Raw genomic sequence first — 19,876 nt, 5'->3', positions numbered from 1 at the left:
AATATTTAAAGAATTCTTAGAACTCAGGGGCGCCTGGGTGGCTCAGTTGTTAAGCGTCTGCCTTCAGCTCAGGTCATGGTCCCAGGGTCCTGGGATCGAGCCCCACATTGGGCTCCCTGCTCGGCAGGAAGCCTGCTTCTTCCCTCTCCCTCTCCCCCTGTGCTTGTGCTCCTTCTCTCGCTATCTCTGTCAAATAAATAAATAAAATCTTTAAAAAAAAAAAAGAATTCTTACAACTCAATAATAAAACATACTAATTTAAAATGTGGGCGAAGGACATTTCTCCAAGGAAGATGTGCAGATCTCCAATAAGCACATGAAAAGATTCATTAATCACTACAGAAATGCAAATCAAAACCACATGGGTGCTACTTCACAACCACCCACCAGGACAGTATTATCAAAAACAGACAACAGCTACTGATGAAGATATGGAAAAACTGGAGCCCTCACTGCTGATGGGATGGTAAAATGATATAGCCACTCTGAAAAACCATCCTAGCAGTTCCCCCTGAAAGGTTAAACTTTGAGTTACCATATATGACCCAGCAATTCCACTCCTAGGTACATGCCCAACAGAAATGAAAACATAATGTCCACACAAAAATCAGCATATGGAGGTGCCTGGGCAGCTCAGTCGGTTAAGCACCCAACTCTTGATCTCAGCCCAGGTCTTGATCTCAGGATCATAAGTTCAAGCCCTACACTGGGCTCCACACTGGGCGTGAGCCTACTTAAAAAAAAAAAATCAGCACATGAATGATCCTAGCAGCATTATTCTTAACAATTAAAAAGTAGAAACAGGGCCACCTGGGTGGCTCAGTCATTAAGCGTCTGCCTTCGGCTCAGGTCATGATCCCAGGGTCCTGGGATCGAGCCCCATGTCTGGCTCCCTGCTCAGCGGGAAGCCTGCTTCTCCCTCCCCCACTCCCCCTGCTTGTGTTCCCTCTCTCGCTGTGTCTCTGTCAAAGAAATAAATAAAATCTTAAAAACAAAAAAAGTAGAAACAACTGAAACGTCCATCAACTAATAAATGGATAAATAAAATGTAGTATACCCAGAATGGATGTAAAGGACATTATGCTAAGTGAAGTAAGTCAGGGGGAAAAAAAAAAATATATATATATATATATATGATTTCACTTATATGTGGAATATAAAAAAATGAACAAACAAAACAAAAAACAATGCTAAACACAGAACTGGTGGTTGCCTGAAGGGAGATGGAAGAAAGTTTAGGGGCGCCTGGGTGGCTCAGTTAAGAGTCTGCCTTTAGCTCAGGTCATGATCCCAGGGTCCTGGGATTGAGCCCTGCATCCGGCTCCTTCCTCCCGCGGGGAGGCTGCTTCTCCCTCTCCCTCTCCCCCTGCTTGTGTCCCTTCTCTTGCTCTCTCTGTCAAATAAATAAATAAAATCTTTAAAAAAAGGAAGAAAGTTTAAAGTTGGAAACACAAATTCTATTTTGTCTAACCTTAGCTGAACTGGCACTCATCTTGACAACTTTCAAGTAACAATGGTCGCAATACTGGTGACTGCTTCTTCCGTCAGGCATATTGCTCTGCAGTCAAATCTATAAATGCGTATTTGACTGATATTTTATCAAACCAGTGACATATAACCCAAATCATCTGCTTTATATTAACCTGAAATAAAGCTAAGTAATGTCTTTGCACATTGCCTTGTTTAAAGCTATTAATAAAATACGGACTTCCTGGGGCGCCTGGGTGGCTCAGTCGTTTAGCGTCTGCCTTCGGCTCAGGTCATGATCCTAGGGTCCTGGGATCGAGCCCCGCATCGGGCTCCCTGCTCCGCGGGGAAGCCTGCTTCTCCCTCTCACACTCCCCCTGCTTGTGTTCCCTCTCTCACTGTGTCTCTCTCTGTCAAATAAATAAAATCTTAAAAAAAAAAAAAAAAATATTTCGATCTATGCACTTTAAAAAAAAAATACGGACTTTCTTAGACACAGTGCTTATCAATCTCAGAAACTGAATCATACTGATATCTTAAGGCTGTATCTCTTTTGAAATGACCACCAATGGCAAAATTGTAAAAACTTCGAGGCTACGAAGCCTCAAATTCCTAAATCCCTTTAAGAGAAAATTATATTTAATAAAATTTTATTGTGGATATAAGTAACTTCTGGGATCTGACATCATTTAGTCATTTGGAAATAAAGACTACATTGCTTAAGAGCAACGTTGGAAAGACTCAAAAGGGATGTCATCCATTTAAAAGTACAGCAACATACTTTTTATGAAGCCTATACGATTTCAAAATGCAGCCTTTAAGAAGGAAAAAAAAAAAAAAAGACCGGGGTTGGGGTGGGGGAAATCTTTTCTCCTTGATAGCTATATGCAACTATTAAAAAAAAAAGTCATTATTCCCTCTTCTCTGACAACAAAATAATACAGCCTAGAACAGTGCTTACTTTTTAACCGTGATTTCCATAAAAACTTCTGAGTCCTAGAACTCAAAGTAAATTTATTACCACTCAAGTAAGAAATGACAGAACCTTAGCAAGAAAATTGAGATGGAGGCTGTCAGAACTGCTGCAGTAGGCAAGGATCTAAAGGACATCAGCTTCAAAAGTGCAAATACAGTGGAGGGAAAGCAGCAATAATGGACTTTTTGAAACACAGTAAGCCATCTGAAAAAACTCCTTCCTGAGCAAGATGTTGCTCCAAGGAAAAGGACAGTATATCATGTTGGGAGTCTTCAGTTTCAGTCCACACATTACCTGCTGTGTTAAAAATAAATTAAATATTAAAAAACAGACTATGGTTTTCTAGTTAGAATCAAACCAAACACTCAAATCGTTTTCTTTTGTTCTTCTCTGACATCTGACCTAGGTACCCTTTTGACCAAAGTCTGGAAAGAATCAACAGATGTGGAAAAGCAAACCCCAAATACTGTTCTTGTTAAAAATACAGCTTGCAGTTCAATTTGTGTCTCTATCCCACTTATGGAGCCCAATAGGTAAGCCTTCAGTATAAGAAGGAAACAGGATAATCTCAATCAATGCACCATTTAGAAAGTGCACAGGATATAGGCCTTCCACAATAAACGGCCCTATAAATGCTTTTCATGCTACAATATTCGACCAAAAGTTTAAATAAAGTGCTTAGAGTCAGTAGCTCTATTTAGACAGCGCCAAATTGTGTCAAAATGCATTAATGATGAAAAAACCTTATATTCTTCTTATATAAAATTATATTTTACAGTACTATGATGAAATATTAAAATCCCTCAGAGGAAAATATACCTAACTTAAATATGAAAAAGTTATTTTCCTTACTAATAAACTCTGAAAAACATACATATTGGATTCTCTAAACTTCAGGCAAAATATTTTTAAGATAAACTATTTCCTCTTATTTTTACTAACCCAGTATATAACATGAAAACACTGGAAGTAATATAACATTTGAGAAGCAATCTTCTTAAAATCTAAATTAGCAAAATTAAAAGTTGAGCTAAAATTTTCAGAAATTTTACTTTTTTTTTTTTTTTTTAGAAATTTTCCCATTTAATATACCGCTGTATAAGACTTAAAAATCAACCAAGTATCAGGAGTAAAAGCTTAAACCGACAGGGGCACCTGGGTGGCTCAGTGGGTTGAACATCCGACTCCTGATTTCAGCTCAGGTCATGATCTCAGTGTCATGGAATCAAGTCCCATGTTGGGCTCTGTGCTCAGCATGGAGTCTACTTGTCCTTCTCTTTCTGCTCCTCCCCAACTCACTTTCTCTCTCAAATAAATAAAATCTTAAAAAAACAAAAAACAAAAAACCTTAAACCCGCAAACTAGATTTCTGTGAGAAGATCTAAATGAAGATCAATAGCCAAGACTCCACAGAATCAAATGCACACCAAATCCTACAGCAAAGCCAGATTAATATAACACACAGAACAAGAGAAAAATGGAAACCCACTTTTGAGGCTTGATTTACTTAAACAAGGTGATAGGGGCACCTGGATGATTAAGTTAAGCGTCTGCCTTCAGCTCAGGTCATGATCCCAGGGTCCTGGGATCAAGCCCCATGTGGGACTCCCTGATCAGCAGGGAACCTGCTTCTCTCTCTCCCTCGTACCCTCTCCCCTGCTTGTGCTCTCTCTCCTCTCTCTCTAATAAATAAAAATCTTAAAAAAAAAAACAAAAAACAACCCACCAAGGTGACAGATTCCAGAGAATGTTAGATTTCTATTTCCTATATTATCTCCAAAAGAGATCAAAAGAAATTCTAACAAAGATGCCAACAGAAAGATATTTTGTAGGGTATCCGGAGGTGACATTCTGTTTTCAGCCTTTCCATCACACTCCTGGTTCAGAACCCATTTTGAGGGGGTAGGGGGAGTCTTTAGTCTATACCATCAGAAAGAATGAAATGGGTCAATGGGTCTAATCATTACTAGAGCAATTTTTTTTAATAAAAGGTAACTGTTTTCATCTCAAAAGTTAAAGAGAGAGAAGGGAAAATGGAAAGTGATTTTGTTGAAAATTTAGGGGGAAAAAAGTAAATTCAGAAATGTTCAGGAAACAAAAAACAGAATTTAGGAACTGAACTGCCAATACCATTAGCCAATACAGTATTCTTTTTACAACTTACTCTTAATTCTATAGCAAAGTGTTGAGACCTAGGTTAAGAAAAAGCTAGTAAATAAAATTAATTCCAATTCTTACAGCTGTACAAACACCTTTCTGTTTCCTTGGCAAATATGTAAAACACTTTACAAATCAGACTGTTCTTTTCTTATGTAAATTAGAAGAACAACTGTTCAAGTGCACATGCTCCCTTAAAACTCTCTGCCAGGACTGATCTGGGTAAAAAAGTGGTCAAATGGAAAAGAAATTAAAATGCAGACAATTTATCCACATTCCTTCACTGCCCTGCTTTATTACTTTTTTTTTTTTTTTTTTTTAAGATTTTATGTATTTATTTGGCAGAGAGAGACACAGCGAGAGAGGGAACACAAGCAGAGGGAGTGGGAGAGGGAGAAGCAGGCTTCCCGATGAGCAGGGAACCCGATGCGGGGCTCGATCCCAGGACCCTGGGATCATGACCTGAGCCGAAGGCAGACGCTTAATGACTGAGCCACCTCAGTAGGCACCCCTATTACTACTTTTAATATATGTGCTATTCATAGGACTTCATTGAGTCTGTGAAGAGCAAGAGAAAAAATAAAACTAAAACCAGACAGTAATTGAGTAAACTAGCATTATTACACTGCTGACAAGTAAACAGTCTTCCTGGACCCCTCTGAATTACCTACCAGAAGAGCTCAAAAATGGTACTTGTTTTTGCTTAAACTGTCCTGACTAGCAGAGTGTAAGTTGTTTTCTGATTCCCTATCATGGGCTAGTATTAATCTTGCTCACTTTTATCATTCAGCAAGCTGACCAAATAAAAATCATATTCCATTGCTTTGAAACTACATCTCCTTGATTACTAGTGAGGTGGACTACCTTTCCATATGTTCACTGGCCATTTGAAAAACTTCTTTTATTCGTTTTTTCCCAGTTTGTAGCATGTCTTCTAAAATTTATGGTACTTTTGGACACAAAATTTTTTATACTCAACTATTTCAGTCTTTTATATTATGAATTTTGGCTTTGGTGGTCATGCTTATAAACTCCTTCATAGATTTCCTCTGGAATTTCTATGTAAGCTTTTTTTTTAATACTTCTCTTTTTAGCCATTTAGGGTTTATTTTGGTGGTGAGTATGAAGTAGGTATCTAATTCCCCCCAAATGTTGTACCAACATCATTTTATAAATAAATAATCCATCTTTGCTATAGATTTAAAGAGTTATCTTTATCATATTATTAGCAAAATACCCATATGAATTTTATCTGTTTTGGATTTTCTATTCTTTGCCACTACGGCAACTATGGTTTAATTCTGATCCATTTTAATGTTTCGTAGGGCAAGTCCTCCTTCATGACTCTTGTAGAAAAATTTCCAAAATTCTTCTTTTAATAAGTACTATCTTATAAATTTTAGAATCATTTTGTCACTTTCTACAAAAACAGAGATACTATCTTTAGTGATTACTTTGAGGAAAAAGGACAATTTTACAGTGTTACGTATTTCCATTCAAATGGTATGTTTCTCCATTTAGTCGAATCTACTTTTATTTCCTTCAGTAGTGTTTTCATAAACACTATGCTTATTTCTACGCTCTTCTAAGTCTTGTTCCTTTGTGAAGACGTTTTCCTTTTAAACCATCTAGCTGATTAATGCTGTCCAGCAGTTATCAATAGTTTTCATATATATCTTAAATCAGACCACCTTACTCTTATTAGTATTTTTATTTTGTTTATCTAAATAAAATTCTATTTTATTCTAGAGTTTTTCGTTTACTTTTTATTTTCTTTTGTTTTTAATAAATGAAGAATTATTGTTTTGACCTTGGCATACACATGAAGAATACAGCAGAGAATTTTTATATACTCTAAAAACATATAAAGAAATGAAATTTTAACAAATCAAAGATCGTATTTTAATAAGCATGCAATACTTCCCTATTGCATACCTCCAACTACACTGTTTAATGTTTCATCACCTGTTCTACTATACCTATTTATTTTTTTAAATCTCAATAACCTCTGTGCCACCTCCATACTGGCCTCAGTAAATGTTAGTTTCCATCTAACCACTTGGCCCCAGCATGGACACACAACCTTCTCTTACTAGCCCACAGCAAAGCTGAGGCAGTCAACTTTCTGATGGTTCAAGTTTTAACAGAAGAGTATTAGAACACAGAATTACTCAGCTAGCTCACTAGAAAAACTAGTCCAAAGCCCACAGGCCCAAGCCAACCTCTTTACAGGGCTTTCCTGCACCGCTCCATGGATATCCCCCAGCCAAGAACACCCGCTTATCCATCACCCCATCTGCCTACTCACCACACTGCCTATCCTCCCTCCTGTCAAAGGGCAGACTGCTGATCATGAGCACTTGTCCAGCTTTATAGCTGCTTGCCTGTCCAACATTAGCACTGCTTGCCCATCTACAGAGCCTACTGCCTGCACTCTTAGCTCCAAGAATGTGCCTCTTCAGCTGCAAGGCTTGTGGCCTGATCACCCTACTACAAGACCACCCATGAATGAATTTAGAAGAATTCAGACTCCTCAGAATTCAAGGTTTTCCGAGTCATGGCCTGCGGAGATTTGTCTCTTCCTTAGATATAACTGATATGGCCTTCCTAATGTCATGCCCTTCAGAAGAGATCATTCTCGGGGCACCTGGCTGGCTCTGTCAGCTAAGCATCTGCCTTCAGCTTGGGTTGTGAGCTCGCGATCCTAGGATCAGCCCCTAGTTGGGCTCTCTGCTCAGCAGGGAGTCTGCCTCTCCCTCTGCCCTTCCTCCCGCTCGTGCTCTCTCTCTCTCTCTTTCAAATAAATAAATAAAATCTTTAAAAAAAAAAAAAAAAGAGAAGAAGAAGAGCTCATTCTCTGTTACTCACAGGACTGTGCCCTATCAGAGCTACAAGACAACCACATGAGAACACAATAGTATCACACCAGAATAAAATAATCTATATGACTTTATTTCTCTACCCTCTAATCACACATTCACACCCCAAATTCCTCCAACTACTACAACAATTCTTCATGTCTCTGAACTCTATTTGAAATTCAATGCCACCAATTTTAACATTCCATTTTTCTTGAATTCCTTCACGTGCCTTGGTATTTCCAACTATGAAAATGCCTGGAGCAGAACTTCTTAACATGGAGTACATGAACTCCCTAGGGAACTGTGAACACTACAGAATTAAATGTAAAAGTCTGTGTGCATGTTTTTTCTAGGGTCAGGGTATACAGTTTCACTAAGTTCTCAAAAGGGACCCAAAATAGATTAAGTCTTGAATTTCTCTGTACTGTCTATAGCAACAAGCACAGCAATGAACACATTCCAGGGCTCCGTAGGTATTTGTTGGCTGGCTGTATACATAAGACTTAACTTCTAATTTCTCACTCTTTGTATAAAATAGTAGTTTTTAAAAAATATGTGAAGGTCCTAATTTCATTCATTCAAAAGACATTTACACTGTGCCTCTCCGATGTGGGAAAACACTACACTAGGCTCCAAGGATTAAAAAAATACAGTATCCATGCACAAGGAGCTCAAAGTTTAATAGGGGAGACAGAATCATCTAATTATAAATACAACAAGGTATAAAGGCAATACAAAAGATGCTGGGAGTGGGCTTATATGTGGTTGCTGAAATTAGGAGACTATAAAACAACTGAGAGGCAGTAAGATCAGTGGGCAAAGAAACAAGCACTGGGAACACACACACATTTAAGAGCACTTTGACAGAAATGAACCCCAAGACTGGGCAGGGAAGGAATGATGAATAAAACACATGAAAAACAGAAGAGCAGCTTCTGAGGGAGGATGAAACCAACAATGTCAAAAGCCACACTAAAGTCTGAAAAAGACTACAAAGGACCTAGCAATGAGAGGTTACTTCCAGGTAGTTCCCCAGTAGTGAACATAAAAGTCAGATTATGTTGCAAAGAGGAGTCAATAGAAAATAAGAGTTAAGATGTTTGGATAATGGGGCACCTGGGTGGCTCAGTCAGTCAAGGGTCTGCCTTCGGCTCGGGTCGTGATCTTGGGGTTCTGGGATCGAGTCCCATGTCAGACTCCCTGCTCAGCGGGAAGTCTGCTTCTCCCTCTGCCCCTTCCCCCCATGTGCTCTCTCTCAAATAAATAAATCAAATCTTAAAAAAAAAAAACATGTTTGGATAAGAAAGGAAGACAGGATAGTAAGTAGGAGTTCAGGATAAAAAGGAATCCTTTTCAGGAGGGGAGGGACTTGAATAGGTTTTCTGGCTAAAGGGAAGGAGTAACTGGAGAGGAAGAGGTTGAAGAGTCTGGAAACAGAGGTGACATAAAAGAGCAAGAATCCAGGAATGGGGATGCCTGGGTGGCTCAGTCGACTGGGCGTCTGCCTTTGGCTCGGGTCATGAACCCGGAATGCCGGGATCGAGCCCCGCGTCAGGCTCCCTGCTCAGAGGGGAGCCTGCTTCTCCCTCTGCCTCTCACCCAGCTCGTGTTCTCGCTCTCTCTCTCAAATAAATGGATAAAATCTTTGAAGAAGAAAAAAGAAAAAAAAGAAAGAACCCAGGAATGGTAAAGTCAAGGGCATGATGTCGGAGAAGTTGGGATTCAAGAGGAAGTGAAACATCCCATCTACTAAAACCAAAGGAAAGAGAGTAATGATGGCAAGGGGAAGATAAAGTTGTAGGTAAAGGAGGGAGCAGATAGCTGATGATGGGAGACCATTCCCAATAACTAATTTTCTCACTTGTCATTTTTCAGTTATTGTGACAAAAAGCTGGAAAGAAAAGTGACTCTTCAAACTAAATCCCATTTCAATGGTCACAAATAAGGAATAGATGAAATTACACAGTATTAGAGTCAAAGAATGAGTTAGAGACAAAGTATGTTCTATGTTATTTCACCAAAGACAGTACAGTATGTATTTTTGATCAGCTCTAACAACCCAAACACAGCAGGAAAAAGGATCTAGGATGAGAGTTGGCAACGTTTTTCTATAAAGAACCAGAAAATATTGTTTGGCTTTGCAAGCCATACAGTCTCTATTACAACTACTCAATTCTATCGCTGTAGCATCAAAGTGGCCACAGACAATACATAAACAAACAGACATACTGTGTTACAATAAAACTTTATTTACCAATGAGTGGATCTGGCCCACAGGCCTTAAGTTTGCTGACCCCTGTTCTCTAGACTGAGAACATGCCAAGGAAATGAAACAGTAGAAAGAAGCCTAAGTCAGGAGCAGGAGAATGAAATAAGAAAGCAGACACAGGGGGCGCCTGGGTGGTTCAGTTGGTTTAGCATCTGCCTATGGCTGAGGTCGTGATCCCGGGGTCCTGGGATCGAGTCCTGCATTGGGCTCTCTGCTCAGCAGGGAGTCTGCTTCTCCCTCTCCCTCTGCCTGCTGCTCCCCCTTGCTTGTGCTCTCTCCCTCTCTCTGTCAAATAAATAAATAAAATCTTAAAAGGAAAAAAAAGAAAGGAAAGGAAGGAAGGAGCCAGAAAACTAAAATGTAGTTGAGTTGGGGTATTAAATCAAAGAGCAAAATAGGAATAAAGGAACAACAGAAAAAGCAGAAAGAGAGTGAAGGAGAAAAGCAGACGAAGAAACACTGGAAAGAGAAAGGAAACCAGGTAAAAAGTGAGTAGAGATAATACACCAACTCCAAGGTAGAAAGATGCAGAGAGAAAAGCAGGTTTAGGGCGCCTGGGTGGCTCAGTTGGCTGAGCGACTGCCTTCGGCTCAGGTCATGATCCTGGAGTCCCGGGATCAAGTCCCGCATCGGGCTCCTTGCTCTGCGAGGAGTCTGCTTCTCCCTCTGACCCTCCCCCCCTCGTGCTCTCTCTCTCAAATAAATAAATAAAATCTAAAAAAAAAAAAAAGAAAAAAAAGAAAAGCAGGTTTATGCCCTAAAAAATAGGTGGCAAAATGAAGCAGGATGAAAATGAGATCATCCCAGGTCTGTCTGCAAAGGAATTCAGATAAAGGATAAAACACATACTAATTTTACAGTGATAATCTGATGGTCTAATTATGGGTGTGCAAAAAGAACCCACAGCTTACAAAATGTAGTTACTTTTCATTTTCAATCCGGTAACATACATAGCATCCAAGAGATCAAATGAAACTTATTCATGATCATAAAAAGAAATCAATTATTTCTAGGCCTCTTATTCACTTGCATATGCATATGAATATGACAACTTTAAAAACATATTAAAATGAAAAACTTATTAAAATCAGTAAAAGTCAGCATTAAGAAGTTAAAAGCCATATTAACCTAACTTTAAAAGTTTCCCCAAAGGGGCGCCTGGGTGGCTCAGTTGGTTAAGCGACTGCCTTCGGCTCAGGTCATGATCCTGGAGTCCCTGGATCGAGTCCCGCATCGGGCTCCCTGCTCGGCAGGGAGCCTGCTTCTCCCTCTGACCCTCCCCCCTCTCATGTGCTCTCTCTCTCTCTCTCATTCTGTCTCAAATAAATAAATAAAATCTTTAAAAAAATAAAAAATAAAAAAAAATAAAAGTTTCCCCAAAAATAAAGCCAAAGATTTAAAAAAGAATCTTGAATAATATAATAATAATATTATATAGGAATTTTGTTTCCTTTTGGCTTTATTTGTAGGGAAACCCTTTAAAGTAAATGCAGACTTATTCTGACACAGCTAAACAACAAATTAGACCACATAATTTATGTCACAATAGTACAATGTTTAAGAACATAATGTTGGGGGGTGGTGCCTGGGTGGCTCAGGTCATGATCCCAGGGTCCTGGGATTGAGTCCTGCATTGGGTTCCCTGCTCAGCAGGGAGCCTGCTTCTCCCTCTCCCACTCCCCCTGCTTGTGTTCACTCTCTCGCTGTCTCGCTTTGTCAAATAAATAAATAAAACCTTAAAAAAAAAAAAAAAGAACATGATTTGGGGGTTAGTGGGTGCTGGGTTTGTGTCCTCACTTTACCAAGTTACTGGATTGTGTCTTAATTTTTGTAACTAATGAACCATGTCAATTAATTACTCTAAAAAAGTTTTCTCTAAGTATACTACATTATCTCCAAAATAACACTTACAGAGGGCAACTTCTGCCAGGATAGTATTAAAAACCTGGCTTAAGAGACCTGAAATCCTAAACACATGATTTAATACTATTTTCAGGATACTATGCACTGGACACAATTGTATAATTCACTAAACCACTACAGTCTTTAAAATAAAATACCCGGGCGCCTGGGTGGCTCAGTCATTAAGCGTCTGCCTTTGGCTCAGGTCATGATCCCAGGGTCCTGGGATCAAGTCCCGCATCGGGCTCCCTGCTCCTTGGGAGCCTGCTTCTCCCTCTGCTTCTCCCTCTCTCTGTCTCTCATGAATAAATAAAATCAAATCTTTAAAAAAAAATAAAATAAATAAAAAATTAAATACCAAAATTACTCCACTATGGGATATCCTCATCAAGAAAACTGTATTTTTATGTATATAGCAAAATACATCCAGCCCGTTATGAATGTACTGAACACTGTCAAAGCTGTCGCTCTGACCTGTGTTCTTGGCTTTCTACAATGAACACAAATGACCTGAGAAATAAAGACATTAATAAAATAATAAAAAATTTAAAGACATTATTTTGAAGAGGATCAAAGAATGGGATACCATAGATATTTCCAAGTAATATTTATCTTTCCAAATTTGAGAAATGCCAATTCACTTTAAAAAACAAAAAACAAAGTCTATTGTGAATGGCTGTTAGCTAAACGGCCTGGTACCCAACAGAGTAAGGAACATTTTGTTGTTGTGTCCAATACTTTTTCTAGAGTGTTATGTACTAAATTCAACTGAAATTGTATTTTCCCTTTCAGCTTATTATCCAAAATTAATTTTTAAATTTAAAACAGTAAAATACTTCAACAGTATAAGCATAAATACAATTTTGTGGTCCTAGGCATAAACAAGACCAACTCCTAAGGCAGCAACTAAAAAAAAAAGACTTGTTTCCTTGTATGGGCCATTGAAGGACTCTTAGACAAAGAGTTGTGAATCAGAGACACAGACATTTGAGAAGGTACAAAAACAGAACACAGTGCTTTCTTCAGCACGGCAAAGCGGTTAAAGGTACCTAGCACTGTTAGCTTCTGAAAAAAACAAGCTAACTATGGGTGAGAACCTTGTTACGGGTCCAAGAGAAAGGCTTTAACTTTCTGGTGGCTTGTATTTCTAAATAACAGTGTAGAAAAATAAACACAGCAACAAAAACAGCTATTGATATACACTGAATAATGAAAATCAAAAATTGTGGTGAGGTAAAATTCACAAGAGAATGGACTACAGTGGCTCAGTCCTTAAGCGTCTGCCTTCGGCTCAGGTCATGATCCCAGGGTCCTGGGATCGAGCCCCGCATCAGGCTCCCTGCTCGGCAGGAAGCCTGCTTCTCCCTCTCCCACTCCCCCGCTTGTGTTCCCTCTCTCGCTGTGTCTCTCTCTGTCAAATAAATAAATAAAAATTTAAAAAAAAAAAGAGAATGGACTACAGAATTTGACCAGAAAAATCAATTTTAAGAATTTTAGAACCAAGTTTGAAATTGCCCAGAAGAGCCTTTCAACATGTTATGAACACTCAACACTGCAGAGTACGCTCTCCGAACAAGTAACAGCAATTCCCGTATTTCCCTCCTCAGTGGACACTTGAACCAGACTAAATTTTAATATAACTACATCACCCCCTTTTATATTTTCAAAACATAGTCCCATACTCTGAATTTTTTTTTTAAAGATTTTATTTATTTATTTGACAGAGAGATAGAGAGAGAGCACAGATAGAGTGGCAGGCAGAGGGAGAGGGAGAAGCAGACTCCCCGCTGAGCAGGGAGCCCGATGTGGGGCTCGATCCCAGGGCCCTGGGATCATGACCTGAGCTGAAGGCAGACGCTTAACCGACTGAGCCACTCAGGTGGCCCCCATACTCTAATTTTTAAAAAAAATATGCATGTTCTACTTCTTTACCTTTTTATCTTCATTAGACGATCGTTTTTCCATCCACAGCTCTCTGCCTTTCTCCCTTAGACCTGTGCTTTATTTCCAGGTCACAAAACTAAAACATTCATAGAACTATAAGCATAATAAAACTAGATAAGCATTATTTATAACCATTTTAAAACTAAAAATTTAGGGGCTCCTGGGTGGCTCAGTCATTAAGCGTCTGCCTTCAGCTCGGGTCATGATCCCAGGGTCCTGGGATCGAGCCCTGCATTGGGCTCCCTGCTCCGCAGGAAGCCTGCTTCATTTCTCCCTCTCCCACTCCCCCTGCTTGTGTTCCCTCTTTGTGTCCCTCTCTGTCAAATAAATAAATAAAATCTTTAAAAAAAAAAAAAATTTATAAACTAAAGGACTGTAAGCCAAATAGGACAAGAAATTTCAGTTGAGTATAATCTGTAGCATTCTTGACCATGAACTGTAGAAAATTCTCTACAAACTTTTTTTTTTTTTAAGATTTTATTTATTTGACAGAGAGAGACACAGCGAGAGAGGGAACACAATCGGGGGGAGTGGGAGAGGGAGAAGCTGGCTTCCCGCTGAGCAGAAAGCCTGATGCGGGGCTCGATCCCAGGATCCTGGGATCATGACCTGAGCCGAAGGCAGACGCTTAATGACTGAGCCACCCAGGCACCCCTCTTTACAAACCTTTTTAGTAGAACACAAACTCTCATTATTTATCCTACTAAAAGTACCAAGGACTCTTCCTCTGAAGTTTTAAATATTTTCCAACAAAAATGCATTAAAATTCCCATCTGTCTTAATCAGGTTATTCTAAAAAAAAAAAATTTTTTTTTCTTTAAAAAAAAAAGGTCTGTATAATTGATGTATAGAGTCTTTGTTTAAATAAATCTTATAAACCATGAAGTGTATTTAGGAAATCAAAATTCACCTCTTCTTGCATAACTGGAGTCCATATCTTTAAACTGTACCACAACAAAGTCTGAACACTTGAACAAAATACTCTCCATTATTTCTTCACGTTTTGGCCCCGAACTGGATTCCATACTTTTCTCATGTGCAGCATCAAGTACCAAATCACACTAAAATGAGAAGCATGAGTAAATATTCAAAATATTTATAAAATAAAATATGACAGGGATTCTTTAGCACATCAAGGTACTATTTCTTATAGGTCTTTGACAAAAATAATCTAGGTCAAAAGCACCTTATAATCATACTTTTTTCTCGGAAATATGACCTATTATCTATTGCATCATTCAAAAATCCTCTTATCTAAAGGTTGATCCTTGCTACCATAGTCTGTTTTTAGTATATTAATGGTGATAAAGAAGAAAATAATGAACCACTCAATCCCTCTTCTAGCCCCCAATGCTTGAAAAGGTCAAGATATTTTAATAAGCACACAGAGCAAGTTTAATTATACAAACCAGTCTATAAAATAATCAGTATTTGAAACCGAAGAGCAAAATCAAAGTGGTTTTAAAAAGTGCTTTAAAGAACATGAAAATGTGACAAGCATGCCCACCTCACAACTATAAATTGCTAAATCAGAAACTAATAGACAGTGTCAGGAAGCCATACAAACATATAGTAGTTGATGATTCATGGGGTTTTACATATAACAAAAAGGAAAAGAGTAAAAATTACCTTAGGACTGTATGTTTTAAAAACTCCTTCATATATACCTCCATTTTTCACTTGTACTTCACATTTGGATCCCTAAAAACATACAATTAATTTATCAAAGAAACAGTGTGCTACCCAGTCAGGAGGGATAATTGTTTACATTTTACTTTTTATATAGCTCACCAGGCTTCATTCAGCATATTAGGTAGTCACTGACAGAACAATAAAAAAATTCTAAAACATTAACAATACACTGAATTCTCAAAATTCCTCAGGAGGCCCTGCTCAGAGTTTGCAGTATGAATTTAAATATTGAAGTTAAATATTTCTGATTCTGGATTTAATAGGTGACAAAATAATGCACTAAAAACAATCAACTACTACTATTATTTTATACACAGCAGGGTTAACAAGAATGCCTTTATAGTGAGTCACAATAGTTTGGATGGAGTTCTAATCTATTTTTTCTAAATAATCCTGATTAAATGTGACCTAAGAAATGTTACTTTGAGAATCATTCATCTACATTTTAACATCATGAAATTACTGCACTCCCAAGGCAGTTTCTCCCCAATAATCTGGTAACTTACAACAACTGATGTAAGTATATGAACCATCCTCATATTTGCATAAATTCCATCAAAAGAAATCTGGAATATTAAGAAAAAACATTATTAGCAATCAGTATTTATCCTTGTCTATATATTAAAGTTAACATTTATTTTGTTACAAAATGCTTAGTTAAGTTTATAATACCTTACATGCATTAAAGAAAGACTTGGTTTACTATGATCTTTTGCTTCTTTAGAGAACAGAAGCTTAAGTTTTCAACAGTGAAAACTGTCATACCATCTAACAATGTTTTGACTACATGTGATACAAAAAAGCAAGTGAACTTTCATATACGAGGAATGACAAAACCACAGAAACAGAGGACAGATCAAAGGTGGGGGGGGGGGCGCCTGGGTGGCTCAGTCCGTTAAGCGGCTGCCTTCGGCTCAGGTCATGATCCTGGGGTCTTGGGATCGAGCCCCACATCTGGCTCCCTGCTCAGCGGAAAGCCTATTTCTCCCTCTCCATCTGCCTGTCACTCTGCCTACTTGTGCTCTCTGTCTGTCAAATAAATAAATAAAATCTTAAAAAAAAAAAAAAAAAGGTTGGGGAACAGAGGGAGGAGGGATCACTACAAAGCGGCATAAGTGATTTTTCAAGGTGAGAGAACTGTCCCATTATCTTGACTGTGGTGGTGGTTACACAACTGTATGCGTCAAAACTCAAAGACCTGAGGGGCGTGGGAGGGATGGGGTGGCTGGGTGATGGACACTGGGGAGGGTATATACTATGGTGAGCGCTGTGAATTGTGTAAGACTGATGAATCACAGACCTGTACCCCTGAAACAAATAATACATTATGTTTTGTTTTTTTTTTTTAAAGATTTTATTTATTTGACAGAGAGAGACACAGTGAGAGAGGGAACACAAGCAGGGGGAGTGGGTGAGGGAGAAGCAGGCTCCCCGCTCTGCAGGGAGCCTGAAGCGGGGCTTGATCCCAGGATCCTGGGATCATGACCTGGGCCAAAGGCAGACGCCCAACGACTGAGCCACCCAGGCGCCCCAATACATTATATGTTAATAAAAAAAATTAAAAACTCAAAGACCTGTACACTAAATAGGGTTAAGTATACATAAATAAATGGGGTGGAGGAGTGTGCACCTTTGTCAAAAACCCTTGACTATCTATCTTCTCTTCATATATCAATCAATGATAGTGCTCTTAGGTCTCATCAACCACACCACTCCTTACTACATACTACATAAGCATGTGTCCTTCTGATTCGAAATAAGAATATCTGTCCAGTAATGGCAAAGTCTGAAAGATCAATGACAGTTTCACATTTATTTTTTCCATCACAAGAAACTGCCCTTCATGCCCAGTTTAATTTTCTTGATAAAGTTCTAAAATTTAAAACCAGAAGGCCTTTTCCAAGGGAGAAAAATGGAAGGACTTAAAAGAGGGCATTAATTCAAAATCAAAACCCCAAAGAACTTTGCAAACTCTAGTCCTGGTGTTACACTTATCTTTTTTGGGTGTTATTCATTTAGATTTGCTTTTAGCCATTTATAAAACAACAAATGACTTACTACTTTGCATGAAAAATACTATTTACAGATTATTTGACATTTTATATGTAGAATCATCTCAAAAAATACATATAGCTAATAATTTTATACCAAACAGTACTGAGGTATAAAAGTTATAGGAGATATAAAACCCAAGAAAAAGGATTTCTTTTCACCTTGGCTTTGGTCTATGGTTCAGAAATAATATTTTAGTTACCATTCTTCCAAACAAGTGACATTAAATTACTCACCGTGGATTGAGGCAGTCCTTTGCTGTTTCGACCTCTGAAAAAATGAAACGTTATATTAAGTTCAACAGGCTAAACAAGCTAAAAAAAATATTTTCAAATTTAAAGTATCTTATAATTCCATTCAAATAAAGCATAGGTAATCTGTGGGGAAGGCTCATCTAATATTAAGTATAAAGGCTACCTAAGAATGGTTCCCTCTGTGCTTTGCTGGCTCAGAGACCCAAAACAGGTATGTATCATGGGAGGGAAGGAGGAGGAAAGAATGTGAACATGATCAAAATAAGTAAAAATAAAAATAGCCTACTGGAAAAAAATAACCAATTCTAAACATAATAATCTTTACTCCCAAAGTAACCTATCGCTCTGTTACAGAAAGCTACTTAGGAATAAAATATAAATTCTACTCCTGATTTAACTGACAAATTATTGACTGGCATCAAAGTCACCTCCCATGTTTTTCCCTTGCCTCTAAAAATAGGCACTATGTTTACAACTGCAGAAAAACATTTGAAAATAAGTTAAAGCATTCAAAACACTTTCACTTCTAAATACCTCTGTCAGGATCTATATAACAAGTACTTTTCCCTGCCAATCCCCTACCTCAGAACAATGCAGTACACCAAAGTCAGCTGTCAAAGTTATTTCCACTAAGGTAGACTCAAGTGAATTTAGTTATAGAGTACAATACAACCTAAGGCTTATTCCACTGGAAAAGATAAGGCTCCTTACGAAATGATAAAAACATTAGTAACATAAAATGTTATATTCCTCATAAACATTAATTACTCTGGAGTAACAGGACTGGAATCTCTTTTTTTTTAGAGACAGAGAAAGTGTGAGCAGGGGAGGGGCAGAGGGAGAGAGAGAATCCTAAGTGGGGCCCACACGCAGCATGGAGCCCGACTCAGGGCTCAATCTCGTGACCCTGAGGTCATGACCTGAGCCGAAATCAAGAGTCGATGCTTAATTGACTGAGCCACCCACGCACACCTGGAATCTCATTTTAATGAAATAATCAAAATACTCAGGGGCGCCCGGGTGGCTCAGTTGTTAAGCGTCTGCCTTCGGCTCAGGTCGTGATCCCAGGGTCCTGGGATCGAGCCCCGCATCAGGCTCCCTGCTCCGCGGGAAGCCTGCTTCTCCCTCTCCCACTCCCCCTGCTTGTGTTCCTTCTCTCACTGTGTCTCGATCTGTCAAATAAATAAAATGTTTAAAAAAAAAAACTCAAATTAAGTCACAAATCCAAACAGAAGCACAATTCAGGTCTAAAAAGTCTTAAGAGTATGAATGGTGCCAATTCCCGGTAAAATAGCACTGATCCTAGAACTCCAAGGACAGGGCTGGTTTGCTCTCCAACTCAGTCACCCTCTCTCATCTAGAAAATAACATCTTAGACCAAAGCACCTCTGAAAGTCCTTCCATTTCTAACATTCTGATTCTGTAACTCTTTGCCTCACACACAGCACAGAGAAATTCCTGAAGTTTACGGAATAGGACTAATAATACCATTTATAATACTACAAAACAGATACTATAGTAAGCACTATGTCAAATCTCTCAACCCTAACTTTACAGGTGAAGAAACTGAACCTTAGTTAAATATCTTGACCAAAATCATCTGGCTAAAGAACAGTAGAGCTCTTATTTTAACCAGGTGATCCAAAGTCTAGGCTTTTCATTTCTAGGTTATATTCTGCCTCCCTAAAATTGCATCACAAGGAATAAACTAACTTCACAATTAAACCTGACCAAATTTTTACATTTTTTTCAAGCATCACTTGAATTTATTGGGTTTTTCTAATTATTTGTAGTCTGGCTACCAAATGGCTAAAAATCCGGCTTAGGATTATCTTATCTCAGTGGTTGCTGAGATGCCAGAGTTAAGACTTAAACAAATGCCACCAATTAAGTACCTTTAAATTCACGTGGCATCCCCACAAAGCTATTTAAAAGAATTTACAGACCCTCTATAGAAGTCACAGTATGTTTTTATTGATTATACAATTACATCTTTGACTAATAAAGAACAACTGTTTTGACAATCCATTTTACTTAGAACAAATCATTCAACAAAGAAAATAATAAAAGACAGCGGTATAAAATGGTACAGAGTGTAGAAACAACAGATTTCCACTGACCAAACCAGGAAGCTGAATAACCAAGGGGAACGTTAGCATATCACAGTAGCATTTTCTGAAGCTTATGCTACAAGTTCAAATTAATTCTTTTTTTTTTTTCTTTTGGGATCCACTTAGATTATGCTTTACTTTTAATTTTTTTCTTTATAGTGTTTTGGAACAAAGCATCTTAATGTTTCCTA

The 19,876-nt window shown here is 38.3% G+C and overlaps 1 protein-coding gene across 10 annotated transcripts in view; it reads right to left on the bottom strand.

Annotated features, from left to right (window-relative positions):
• Positions 1–19,876, bottom strand: part of ATXN2 (ataxin 2) — a 118,315-nt gene that overhangs the window by 67,656 nt on the left and 30,783 nt on the right. For all 10 annotated transcript variants that reach the window (XM_032431515.1, XM_032431506.1, XM_032431507.1 and 7 more), the window contains exons 2-5: positions 17,557–17,590; positions 15,775–15,834; positions 15,206–15,277; positions 14,487–14,637 (exon numbers count right to left, since the gene is read on the bottom strand). In XM_032431515.1, the coding sequence (XP_032287406.1) occupies positions 14,487–14,637; positions 15,206–15,277; positions 15,775–15,807 (256 nt within the window). In that variant the 5' untranslated portion in view covers positions 15,808–15,834; positions 17,557–17,590. The remainder of the gene's footprint in view (positions 1–14,486; positions 14,638–15,205; positions 15,278–15,774; positions 15,835–17,556; positions 17,591–19,876) is intronic.

Source organism: Phoca vitulina, unplaced genomic scaffold (genome assembly GCF_004348235.1).
Source record: "Phoca vitulina isolate PV1807 unplaced genomic scaffold, GSC_HSeal_1.0 scaffold46, whole genome shotgun sequence".
NCBI lineage: Eukaryota > Metazoa > Chordata > Mammalia > Carnivora > Phocidae > Phoca > Phoca vitulina.
Note: the sequence above shows the minus strand (reverse complement) of the source record. Positions and strands in the feature narration are given on the sequence as shown.